This window comes from Nuphar pumila, chromosome 7 (genome assembly GCF_984573655.1).
Source record: "Nuphar pumila chromosome 7, dmNupPumi1.hap1.1, whole genome shotgun sequence".
NCBI lineage: Eukaryota > Viridiplantae > Streptophyta > Magnoliopsida > Nymphaeales > Nymphaeaceae > Nuphar > Nuphar pumila.
Genome location: NC_143255.1, coordinates 106651967 through 106665715, shown reverse-complemented (window position 1 = coordinate 106665715; position 13749 = coordinate 106651967). Strand labels below are relative to the sequence as shown.

General features: G+C 38.7%; 1 protein-coding gene across 1 annotated transcript; it reads right to left on the bottom strand.

Moving 5' to 3' along the window:
* Positions 1 to 2152: 2152 nt before the first annotated feature.
* LOC149832800 (actin-depolymerizing factor 5-like) lies at positions 2153 to 4485 on the bottom strand. Its single transcript, XM_090012596.1, has 3 exons — positions 4430 to 4485; positions 4040 to 4299; positions 2153 to 2695 (listed from the first exon to the last, which is right to left on the bottom strand). Exons 1-3 carry the CDS (start codon positions 4448 to 4450, stop codon positions 2545 to 2547), a joined length of 432 nt encoding a protein of 143 aa, XP_089868722.1. The 5' UTR covers positions 4451 to 4485; the 3' UTR covers positions 2153 to 2544.
* Positions 4486 to 13749: the final 9264 nt, after the last annotated feature.

The window sequence follows — 13749 nt, the reverse complement described above, 5'->3', positions numbered from 1 at the left end:
TTTATATTATAGTAGATTATAAGGTTCAGAGATGATTTCCTCTAATTGAAATGCAACCTCGGAACCAGAGATTGTAGAAAATAGCTAAATTACACTACTACGAAGCTACGCTATGGAAGGCAAGAGTAATAAAAAAATAAACAATAAATAAGCTCATAAATTAAAAGAAAATAACCAGACTCAATCAATCAACCTCTCATAATAATCCCTATAATGAGTATTTACAGGGAACAAAGAAACCATAATTTTAAATCGGATCTGAGATAGATTCATTACGTAAAACAGATCCAATTCTAAATAAAAACTTGTACAAAACAACCTAAACAAAAAACAGGATCCAAATTGATCCCTTGGTCCTGGTTTGCCCTCGATCCGCTCTTGCAGCAAATAGCCAGCAATCAAATAATCCTCTTGTATCACATTTCCAATTAATTTTGAAGAAGTGTTCCTACAGTCAGAATGGATATAAATGACTTTGTTTTAATGTTAAACCACCATTTAATCTCACTTACCATTGATACCCATTGCACCCTATTAAATATTTTCAATCATTTGCGTCCACAATGCAAGTGAAAAACAGTGGATGGCTCTTTTTTTCTCACTTTTTCAGTGGTGACACCTATTAAACATGAAAATACTGAATTAGGTTACATACCATATCTCGTGTGGGCACTGACCCTCATTAAGTTTGTTTATATGTATATGGACATTTCTTTCAACACCTTTGGCCGTCACGAGCATTTCGCTCATTGAGGTGGATAACCAACTCTGGCACAACAGCACTTACAAGAAACATTCTTAAAACAATGGATCATGCATGTGATGCAATCATCTTTGATTGACTGCTCGGGTATTATTAGCCTTTATTAGCACCAGCATAAAAAGGCACAACAACCACTCTATCACACCACCGCTTACGAGTACACCTAGTTTAGGCAAAGTCTACCTTGGCACAATAGCGCTTATAATTACTTCACCTGCTCTAGGCGGATCAACCATTCTGGCACTATGGTGCTTATGAGTATCATGCCTATTTGAGGTGGATTAGATCGAGCCTTCCAGGGCGGGGTCTCAAATAGCATGCATTCGTGCGATGGCATAGTTATGTCATCTTTTCTCAAGCATTCTTAACTCATGCGAGCACTTCGCTGATTAAGGCACAAAATTTGACATCATAACACCTTAACGAAATGGGAATCTTTTTATTAGAGAGATGTGCACTGTTATGAGCCAACGATAGGGTTGGAAAACGAGACGAGCAGCTCTTTGTTGGGCTTGGCTCTTGAATTGAGCTTGGCGAGCCGAGCTATGAGCCAAATCGTTTAGGTAAATAAGCCAAGCACTAACATGTCAAGCTTGGAGAGCTGAGCTACGAGCCAGCTCGTTTAGGTAATGAGCTGAGTATGAACATGGCAAGCTCAAATCTGCTAGACTTATTTCACATATTATATATTTAAAAAAATATACTTTATACATATATTATTCATATATTACATGTATTATATATATATATATATTATACATTATCAAGTTTTAAAAACACTTAACAATATTTCTTTTAGAAAATGAGCCCGCTCGTGATCAGCTCGGCTCATGATCCCAGTTCAAGCAGGAGTATACCCTTAATGAGCCAAGCCCGAACGGGCTCAGCTCGGCTAGTTTATCAGCCCTAGACAAGGATAACACTCAAGGTGCTCTAGGTATGATTCTTGCATCAAACTAATTTTCTCCACTTTTTTAGTTGATTTTTTTCTCTCTATTTCATTCCGTAACACCTTTATTGGAAACTTATTGCGTTGTGATCCTTTTAAAAGAGGCTTATTTTCATTTTGAGAGAAGTTGATATCTTTGAAATTATTACCTTCCAATACCAAATTACTTAGGAAGTAATTCTTTGCATAGGCCACCTTGTTTTCTCATTCTAAATAGGAAAATAAACTGGCCAAAGCCTGCTGCTTTGGCCATAAGCCACAAAAAAAAGCATATCTTTAAGTATTGAACTTGTGACTTCAACTTGAATATCTTAAACGGACCACCTAGCCCTAATGTGCAGAGCCTTCCAACGCAAGAAGTAGGCACTTGCTTCACCCAAACAAAGGGTGAAGTACATGCTAGCATTTATTTTAAGGGGTGGCCTCACACATGCTGTCAAAAACAGCTGTTTGCATTTACAGACATTCACACACAAGAAAATGTCAAAATTTAGACAGAAACAAAAAGAAAAGGACAAGGGATAGAGAAAAGCACCCAAGGGCCATCATGTTCACATGGGGATAGTATCTCCATGTGTTTGGATCAATGCCGATGGGTGAATGATTTAATTGAATGAAGGCACTGGTGGTGATAAATTGACCATGTTGGCTTTTTATTCAGAACAAGGATCAAAAGTTAAGGATATCTACTCCATGTCTTGATACATTTGGCCTTCTGGTTATCTTCAGCAGATCTTTGCAGTAAGTGGTGAGTTAACATTACAGTTAAAACTGTATTTGGACAATTAACTAGCTGCAGTACATATGAGGACAACAGATGAAGTGAAAAAACCTACTTTGCTCTATCTCTAATGACCTCAATCCCCATCTCAGTTGGATCAGTTGCTTGAACCTCATAATGAACACCATCCAGAACCCTTCTCAGACCAACCTTGGAAGTTGCATATAACATCTTTGCTCTAATTTTTGAGGCGCTTGGAGACCTGGAAAACACCAAGAAAAGACTTGGCTGAATTACTTAAAAGTGAAGTGATCAAATCAATATTTACAAAAGGAACTATCAAATGAATGATGTAACCTGCTTAATTTGACATGGCATTAGACGACAGCAACAATAACAAACCGACTGATCAATCTCCCATGTATATATATAATGGTCTAACTTTTCCTTGGATAATGTGGATATCCATGCTACAAACCGTCCAATACTGACAGCACTGATATATATTATCCCGCTTCATGTTTTTCCACTGATGAGAGATTTTTTTTTTAATCTCTAATGACAAGGGAATTTTAAAAATTGTCTTAGAATAGGGTTTCCAAGTGCCAACTGAGCAATCATAGAACGAGACTGATCATAACAAATAAACTCAAGAGTAGGGATGCAAACTGTTCGGATATCGGATCACAAAACACTGGGGAGTCAGATCGGATCCTGAACAGCCAAAATTTGCAAAAGTCCTTTCCTGAGTCCGACCCAATTTCAACCCTACTCATGAGGTTAAATATAATATTAGAAAAGCTAAGATGTGACATGTAAATAAGTGATGGTGTCATGGATTTTGAAAACCTCTCCAATGGAAAAACATCCTAAAACCGAATGGACATTTTATTAGATTTTTTATATTTTTTTCAAAACTTTGACCGTACAGATGTGATCTATAGGCTTGTTTTTATAAGAATCAGTTCTTAGGTTTGAGACTCATAAAATATATTTATACTACGATATTTTGGAAAGAATACGACACATACGGCTATTATTTAACATTTTTTAGTACTTTTTATTTTAATATAAATATATTTTATATATTAAAATACCAAAAAGTTAGTTTCTTACTGATTACACGATTTTTTTTAAACTGTGTTCTCGTGTCTTGTTTTTCAAAAATAAAATAAAATTTGAACTCGCGTGCGGAACTCAAGTGTCGGGTCATACCCCTATCTTTGTGACATAGCTGTCCAGGCCCTTGAACACTGGTAAATTCTCACCCTGCTGGTTGATCATGAACCAATTGGGCATGGTTTTTAAAATTTTCAACAAATCTATGAGTCTCCCAACACGAGCAATCTATCTACCTGAGTCCTTGGAAAGGTTGGTTGTCAAGTCTGAGTCAAACTAAGCACGGACTTGATTGTGACTGGGTCTATAGGGACTTACGATGACACACGAATCAAGTGGAGACTTGACCAAGTCAGACTTGAGTGCACCCAGTTTGCCCAGTAGAGGTACAACTGGATCCGAGTAAACAGAATAGCAAACTGAGTGCCAAATTGACTGGGCGTGAGTTCTCCAGGTACTGTCCATGGTCCAGCGTGAAGAAAGTTACCAGGCAATGAAGAAGATCTTGCTCATCCTGTAATTGTCAACAGTGACAAAGTCGAAATCAAAGACAGCATATCGGCAATCGTCATAGGGAAGAGAGGCAGCAAGCTCTTCGTAACTTGCCGCCGACCCTCCGACATGATCGACCATCACGAGCTCCGAACGTTCGTCGATCTTGAAGACAATGTACCTGTGAACCTTCTTCTTCTTCAGCTCCATGAACATATTCTTGCACTCTTCAGAGATTGGCATCCCAATGGAACTCTTGTGAATCATAAACAAAGCAGAGTGAACTATTTTTGTTAGAAAGGAACAAATGGGCACGCTTAATTGATGGGAAATATAACTCAAAAATAGAAAACTTAATGAGGATGAGGTCACTAATTAATAATACCATTCTGATAGCCATCGCCATGATAGAAGAACCACAGGGTTATCTTCTTGTTTCTATACCTTTTGGTTGGTGTCTTAGAAGCTTGATTGAGAGGTATATATAAGAAAAAATCTTTCCCAAGAGGCCCCTCATATTCTGTCTATTTATTGAACCGGACTCGGTGCCTTCATGAGTGAGCTTCAAATCATTCCCAGTCTTATACAATGCCAATGGGAGTGATAAAAGAATAGACTTAACCACTGTTTTGATCAACAATAATGGCTAGGGGCCAAGTCTAAGATCCTCAATAAATGGAGTTTGACCATGCATGAAGGAGCAGGGCTGTGAGCCCGAGTCTAATATCCAATATATAGGACCTGTCCGGGGCTGCCTGGCGCAGGTGGACAGAGTCATTTCTATGCAGACAGGATCTGAAATTCACGGGTTCTAGATCTAAACCCAATGATGTCAACTCAATTGTGGTAAATGTTGGAAATAAGAGACCTGGATGACCCAGTTAGTGATGGACTTAGGATAGTAAGCGATCAATCTATGCTCGTTGTCTACTCCTAAATGGTTAAAGCTACTTGGCCACCCCTGGCCTACCAAAGAACCTGGGGGTGGACCGGGTATCAAACTCTCAATGTTCTTCAGCTTAAAAGCTTTAAGATGACCTTGGGCAGAATATGTCTGTGAGTTATTGTTAAAGACCAGCGGTTATAGTGGTTCATAAAAAGGCCAAATTCTTGTTGCCCCTACCAGGGCTTTGTCTTGGATAACACAGTTAAAGATATTCACAATCTATAACACGTACTTTCTTTTCTTTGAAAAAAAATTGGCTACTATTAGAAAAGTACAATTCTCATAATTATATATAAATATTTATTGATGTTTAGTAAAACAAAGCGCCAACCACGAAGAAATTTAGAATTTGTTTCTTTTGGCACCCATCGTACCATGAATCGTGACATTGTATTTGCTACCACCGAAGCATTGTTTAGAAAAGCACAAATTTTCGTAAGCTTATATAAATATTTAATATTATTGTATAAAAAAAAGCATCACTACAACAAATTTTTAAAATTTGTTTTCATGAATTATATATATATATAACACTTGTGCAGCTATAATTTTGTAAGGCTTTAAAAATCAATGGCCAACAACATATATAATTATAGCTGCATAAGTGTCATATATATATATATATAAAGAGAGAGAGAGAGAGAGAGAGAGAGAGAGAGAGAGAGAGAGTATCAATGAAAATAGGTATGTGGTGATACAAAGTGAGCGTGTCACTGCATGCATTGAGTTTTTTTTGTTTTCTTCTTTTTTGGAATGAACAGCACATGCACACGTTATATTGCACAAATTATGATGCGCTTCTCCTGAAAATCGACGCTCGGATCACACGTCGTCTTGGTTTCTTCCTCCGTTTCCTTAAAAGTAAATGTGGAAATAGAATATTATAGAATACCAATTATAGCAGAACGAGATACTAAAAATAGTAATAATAAAAGATGCTAGTAGTTGATTACTTGATAAGTTAATTGAACAACTTACCCTGTTTCTGCTTTTCTTAGACAGAAATCTTTTCATTTCAGTTGATGTCCTATCTGAATGCACACTGCACGTGCATCCCCCACGCAATTGCATGCAAGCATAAGTGGAAGATAACCAAGTCAACAGAAAACCTATCAAAAGATTTGGATGCCATGTGAGAGGCTAATCATGCTTCCACATGCAGTAGTACTGTAATTTTATTCTTTTGGTTTAAAAATGTGATTGATTCAGCCAATAAAGTTGCTTAATGACACGTTTGCAAGCAGAAAATGCTACTAAAAATTGTATGACCAAAAGAAAATAGTGGAAATCTTTTTATTCATTTTCATCAATAAAAATTTGTTGAACAAATTTTTTTTCTATTTTACCTTGATTTTGAGAGGAAAACTTTTTTTATCTTGGCGATGAAAAACTTTTTCTTATAAAAAAAATGTTTAGTTTTAGCTTTTAAGGGCAGCTCTCAACCTAATCAAAACACACTAACATCTTTTACAAACCGATTTTGTCATGACACACAAATAAGAGAAAAAAATTCATCAAGAAAAGTTTTTATATAAAAAGTTTTCATCGACAAAATTTGTTTTTCTTTTTTTCTATTATCAAACGTGCTCTAAGATTTTGATTTGTTGTCTTTGTAGCTAGAAATTTTGGGAGTACACTGTCGAATGGTGAATCAAGAATTTCCATGTCCGAAATTAAGGGCAAGTACTATCAGGTTACCTATGAATGCAGAGTTTTCTTTTTTCTTTTCTCTCGCTTTCTTTTCTTTTTTCTGATGTGTTCCCACCAATTTGAGACTTTTTTCTAAGAAAAAGTTGCAACTCTGGACATACAACACTTTTACCCGGAAAAGTTTTCTCCTTTTCAAAGAAAAAGAAAAATCCCATGTTTGCAAAAAAAAGTGAAAAAAGGTCTGTGAGCTGCGTGCTTTTTGGAAAAAGATGTCTATAAGGTTCCTTCCTTCTCAGAGCAATCAAATGCGCGCTTGGAACCAACAGGAGCTCCGACCATCTGGTAGGAACAGTTTGTGCAAGTCACCATGTGATGGGACATTGCAAGTTCAAACCCTTCTGGTATACCAGTGGTTGAATAACTGCCTGGTAGTTTGACCAGGCAAGGCCTGTCTGGGTTGGCTTAAAAACTGTATGTAAAAGGGAGAGGGCCCTAATTCCCCCAGCTCTGTTATTGGATGAGCACAAGATGTAGGACATTTAAAAAAAATGCTCAGTCAGTATCCCTCAAGTGTACTGAAAGTTTGATCTTTAAGGGCTATAGCCTTACAATGGGATGAAAATACGATTTCATGAGTGTGTTGCCAATTTGCCTGTCTGGGTTTGCTTAAAAACTGTATGTAAAAAGGTTGAGGGCCCTAATTCCCCCAGCTCTGTTATGGATGAGCACAAGATGTAGGACATTTAAAAAAAATACTCAGTCAGTATCCCTCAAGTACTGAAAGTTTGATCTTTAAGGGCTATAGCCTTACAATGGGATGAAAATACGGTTTCAGTGTGTTGCCAAAATATCATTTTGCCATCAACCGGGGCTCCGTGTGGTCGGTAGGAGCTGTCAGTACACGTCTCCCTGTGGTGGAATGTTGCAGGTTCAAAACCCCGGTGGTACATTGAATAATAACTGGTGGGGGTATACCGACCTAACCCCAGCTTGCCTTTCATTATTTTGCCAATGTGTGATGTTGAGAGATGGAGTTGCCAGTGTTGAGATGTGGTGTTTGGCCCGACAACCAGTCCCAAAGCATTGTCTCAGCAATGCCACTGCTCTCAAGCAGCAAGAGAGTATGGGAGCACCACAGAAACCACTACACAAGCGCCTATTCAAGGCTCCCAAACATAGCCTAAACTGAAACCGCCTGTTTTTGCCAAATCACTTTGTGAATTTCACAGCAGGCTAGGACTGCAAGCGTAGCTATGCACTATAAAAGGTTTGGAACTGGGTCTGTCCAATAGTTTTGTATTCGTATCCAATTAAAGCCCTTAAACTGGTTTACTGGATCTGACCAGATCCATAGTGGACAAAACATAAACCGGAATCTACCAATAAAGACTCTCTCTTCAACCCAACCATATTAATGCCCCATCCAAGTCTAGGTTTGGATCCAATTATATTTGACTTGGTCTTCACAGCAATTGAGTCAATGGTTGCATGAAGCACAACTATCAAGGCCTGACGTGTTGACCCATTTGAATGGGGTCTTGGTGGAGAAACCAAAAGTTGTAGAAAGCTTCCCTTTTATGTGAATCTCCTAGAAAATTCAACAAACAAAGTTTGTGAGCACATGCTCATAAACCTCAATCACCTCTATCATCATAAGCATATAATTCAAACAATGCAATAGAAGTAGGAAAAAATCAAGATAAAGGTGTTGGACATGTGGATCGGGTCCAACCCCTTGGGTGACCCGGTATAACATTAAAAGCATGGTGGAGTAGTGGGTTGCGTAGTGGAGGGCTGTTAATGCCATTGAAAGAGGAGGTTACGTGTCCACATTCACTGTATCCCCTCTCTCTGCCCCACTATATAAAGAGGAGGTTGGGCAACGTATGATGAGAGACATTGGCATTCAGCCTCAGCCTTGCCTAATTCATCACCGTGGGTTCAGGGTCTTGCTTACCATTGACTTTAGGCCTGGGCTCATCGTGGGCGTCGACCAGGTAAGGAAAATGCAAAATACCCTGCACGCGCTCGATGGCGAATACATGTACGCTTTCTATGTTTATTTTACAGAAATCACCAACATTGGGTTATGGGCCCACTGATCCATGCATTCAGCTGTGTGTGGGTGCCTGTAGGGCCTTTCGACATATTGCGATTGTTGTCGCTGCCAAGCGATTGTAACAAATTGAGCCTGTCTGGCTCATATGTATTAAAAAAAATAGTCGTTGGCGACTGCTGTCATGGGGCGACAGTGTTTTCTGGCATCCTACTTCACGAAAAACCTCTGTCATTGGGCGATGGGGTTCTTCGTCGGTGAAGTCGCCGTAGGGCGACAATCACCCGTACACGGCAATGGTTATCCTGAGGCGACAAATCATCATCGTCGTTGGGACGTCACCGGTGGACAGTTGTGGACGTTGGGTTGCAGGTAACTGGCCGATCATCGCCGTTGGGCGATGTGATTCGTCGGTTATAGGCCAATCCTCACCGGCAAAGGTAAACCCCCACATCTCCTGTGGTCGTTGGGTTGCAGAAGGGTTTACCCTCGCTGGTGTGCCTTCACCCATAGATGTCACCGACAGATGGCGAAAGGGGTTTTAAAACCTCCCTTTCTCTGCTCCTTCGGTTGTTGGGCTGAGGTTTCAACCGGTGGTTTCTCACCGGGAAGACGAGAACGCCGTGAATGATGGCGGCCTTGCCGGCGCCACTGGTTGCCCGACGGCATCGTCATTTTACTGGCAGCTCCAGTGATAGACATTAATAAATAAATAAAATGAAGCCCCTTACCTGTGGTCGGGGTGTTGTCGAGGATGCCGTTGTCGGAGGAACATCGTCGTCGGAGGTGAACGTCGTCGTCGGAGATGACCGGCGTCGGTCGCCGTACGATGACGTGGGTCGTTGTGGGGCGACAAAGGGGAGAAACCCTTCGGTTTCTCAGTAAAATGAAAACAGGAACCCTCGGTTTCTGCTTTTGTTTTTATGTTATTAGGGGTGGATCGGGTCTGGGTCTGATCCAAACCGGACCCGGGTCCTTGTTTGGACTGGGTCCACTTTGGACCGGGTCAGACCCGGGTCCACCAGGTCAGACCCAAGTCCCTTTTCGGATCGGGTCAGACCCGGGTCTGTTTAGGATCGGGTCCGACCCGAGTCTATTTTGGGTCGGTTCAGACCCGGGTCCAGTTCGGACTAGGTCAGATCTGGGTCCATTTTGGACCAGGTTAGACCCGGACCCTATTTGGACCGGACTAGATCCATACTTCTGCAAGATCCAGGCACTATTTGGCCTGAATCGGATCATGTACTGATTCAGCCCTTTTTGGGACCGGTTCAGAGCTATTTTTGATCAGTTCCTTTCAGTTTTTTACCAGTTTCGAGATGCTAAAACCTTGTTTTCATAAATATAAGGAGGTACAGGTATTTTGGCATACAGTTATAGGGTTTTATGAACTTTTGTTCATATTTGGTACTGGTTCATAAGGTTCAGAACCGGTTCGGACCCTTAGATGATCGGTTTAGGACCAGTTTAGAGTATTTTCAAACCGGTTCCTACTTGAGGACTCTGAGTTTTACCCATATGAGCATGCTTTTGTTATTTTTTATACTTTATAAAATATTTATTTTAAAATAATGCATGACTTATGTGTGTTAATTCATGTGTTTTGTGTTGGTTAAGTTGTGCATGATGGTTTTAAGCATGAATTGTAACTAAATTCATGATAGTTAGTTTATGTATGTTAGTTGAAGCATGAACTTATATTATGTCATGAATATACATGTATTAAAATATGTGCATGGGCGTGCTCCATAATACGAATAGGTTTTCGATAAAAGATCTTGATTGACCAATTCATGTAATCACCAAAGTGATCTGAGTCGTGTTGATTAAGGATTCTTTGGACCGTATTAAGATTCGTTATTATGATTTTATGTAAATTTATGAAACATCGATTATACCCAAAGGTAGGTCGTTGTGTTCCAAATTTACACAGGGTGTGATAGTAGCTATGTATTTCAGCCCATGAAGCATGTTCGTACCCAAAGGTATAGTGTTGAATTACCTCTGGATACACGATCTACTAGTTTCACCAATTAAAGTCAATTTCTTGAGAATTAAAGAGACGAAGCAACTATGAGTATTGTCGTTTCTACCAAAGTGAACGATAATGGCTCAACTATGCTTGTCTTAAAAAATGTGAAAATAAAGGATCTCACTTTTACCTTTTCAACATGAGTCTCGTCTGAGCAATAATAGTGATGTCTTTCTGTTTTTGTTCCTTATTTTATCAGGTTCTTTCCTTATAGACTGTTCTAGTAATATCCCTCTTTTAGACGGATCTAACTTTTCAGATTGAAAAGAAATCATGTTATTCATATTGGGCTATATGGATTTGGATCTGGCTCTTAGAATTGATGAACCTCCCACTCTTACAGAGCAGAGTACAGTCGATCAGAAGACTGTCTCTGAGAAGTGAGAGCACTCAAACAGACTTAGCTTGTTGCTTTTGTAATCTCAGGTGGCCAAGAATATTCGAGGCACCATTCCTCACTGTAGGACAGTGAAGGAACTTCTGGGAGCCATTGAGGCTCAATTTGTCACTTCTAATAAGGCAAGAGCCAGTACGATCATATTCAAATTGGTGTCTATGAAATATGCTGGTGACAGTCACATCCGACAACACATTTTGGAAATGAGAAATATTGCGACTTAGTTGAATGACATAAAGTTTGCCATCTCTGACTCCTTCTTGGTCCATCTGATATTAACCTCATTACCTACTGAGTATGGACCCTTCAAAATCTTTTACAGCACACATAATAATGAGTGGTCTTTTAATGACCTCTTGGCCAAGTGTGTTGAAGAAGAGGAGAGATTGAAGGCTGAGAGAGTGTCAAGTGCACATATGGCCTCTCATAAGAATAAACAGAGGTCGACGCCAAATAAAAGCTTCTTCAAAAAGAAAAATCAGAAGAAAGCCATTGGGGAGAATTTAAACTCTCAGATGAAAGTTAAATTCTAGTTAGAAGGCTCTTCTATAAAGTGTTTCTTCTGCAAAAAGAAGAGGCATAAGAAGGTGAACTGTTTGAAGTACAAGAAGTGGCTCTAAAATAAAGGTAATAAGTCATTCATTTCTCATGAGTGCAATTTAATTCATGTTTCATTGCATAGTTGATGGATTGATTCTGGTGCCACAGTACACATCACCAACTTATTGCAAGCATTTCTGAACAAGAGGGAACCAACAAAGTATGAGAGAAGCATTTTTTTTGGAAATAGGATGTGTTCGCATGTCAAGAATGTTGGGACCTGCAAAATTGCGTTGGAGTCAGGATTCATATTGGATTTGGTCGATACATTTTATGTTTTATCCTATAGTTGGAATTTGATTTGAATTTCAAAATTTGATAAGTTTGGCTTTGTATTTAAATTTAAAAATTCCAAACTTATTATTATGAAAATTTTAATAAATATAGGTTCTGCATATATGTGTGATGGTTTGTATCGATTAAGAACCAAATTCCAAATTTGAGAATCTCACTCCATTGAGAACACAATGATTGGCAATAAACGTGACCTAAAGGATGATCAATCCTATTTGCTTTGGCATCAGAGGTTATGACATATCTCGAAAGAGAGAGTCCAAAGACTTGTTAAAGAGGGAATCCTTGAATCCCTTGATTTTATGAATATAGAGTCATGTGTTGACTGCATAAAGGCTAAGCAGTCTAACACGTATAAAAAAGATGTCAAAGACAGCAATGAAAAGTTAGAAATAATGCATATAGATATGTGTGGTCCTTTTTCACCGTGTTATACAGGTGAAAAAAATTTTTCACCTTTATAGACGATTACTCACGGTATATGTATCTCTACTTATTATCTAAAAAATCAGAGGTCTTTCAGGTTTTTAAGGACTTCAAGAAAGAAGTAGAGAAACAAACCAATGAAGTTATTAAGGTTGTCAGATCTGATTGTTGACTGCATAAAGGCTAAGCAGTCTAACACGTATAAAAAAGATGTCAAACGCAATAATAAAAAGTTAGAAATAGTGCATATGGATGTGTGTGGCCCTTTTTTATCGTGTTATACGGGTAAAAAATATTTTATCACCTTTATAGATGATTACTCATGGTATATGTATCTCTACTTATTATTTGAAAAATCTGGGGTCTTTCAGGGTTTTTAAGGACTTCAAGAAAGAAGTAGAGAAACAAACCGATGAAGTTATTAAGGTTGTCAGGTCTGATAGATGTGGCAAATATTATGGTCGTTTCACTGAGATGGGACAAAAGAAAGGTCAATTAGCGCGGTTTCTAAAAGCGAAGGCATTGTACCTCAGTATACCATGTATGGTAGTGCTTACTAGAATGGTGTAGTTGAAAAGAGAAACCGTACGCTTAAAGAAATGGTTAGAACGATGTTAAATCACTCAAACCTTCCTTTGACCTTGTGGGGTGAAGCTCTTAGGACAATAGTGCATATTCTGAATAATGTTCTTACGAAGGTTGTTCAAATGACTCTTTACGAGTTATGGACGGGTAGAAAATCTTCTTTATCATATATGTGCATATGAGGATGTCCAACAGAAGCTAAATTGTATGACCCATATATAAAAGCTTTTGATCCTAGGACAACTAGTGGTTTCTTTATTGGTTATCCAGAAAGGTCAAAAGACTTAAGGTTTTATTGTCCATCTCATACACCACAGATAGTAGAAACAGATAAAGCAAGATTTCTTAAAAATGGTTCTGTTGGGATAGATGTGTCTCAAAATACTAATTTTGAGGAAATGCAAGATTCAGGTTTCACACCTGCTAAGAATAAAGACCCAATTTTTTTTATTATTGTCTCTTCGGGTAATGTAAGAGAAAGTCTGGTCAATGAACATCAATCTCAACTAGATCTGGTTGTTGATGAGGATATTCAACAACAATATGATACAAAGGCTTATTTTGAACCATCTGTAGCACCTATATAGAGGTCCACCAGAATCAGAAAATCTGCTATCCATCCAGACTATGTGGTGTATTTACAAGAGTCGAATAATTTTATAGACATTGATGAAGATCCTTTCACATTTGCAGAAGCCATTGAAAGTGAAAGATCAACA

Bases quoted from the DNA above. Each gene is read 5' to 3' on its own strand.
- LOC149832800 (XM_090012596.1), bottom strand. From the start codon at position 4,450: ATGGCGATGGCTATCAGAATG. The intron at 4,300-4,429 runs GTATTATTAATT...ATGATTCACAAG, and splicing joins TGGCGATGGCTATCAGAATG to AGTTCCATTGGGATGCCAAT. The intron at 2,696-4,039 runs GTAACTTTCTTC...GGTGTTTTCCAG, and splicing joins AAGATCTTCTTCATTGCCTG to GTCTCCAAGCGCCTCAAAAA.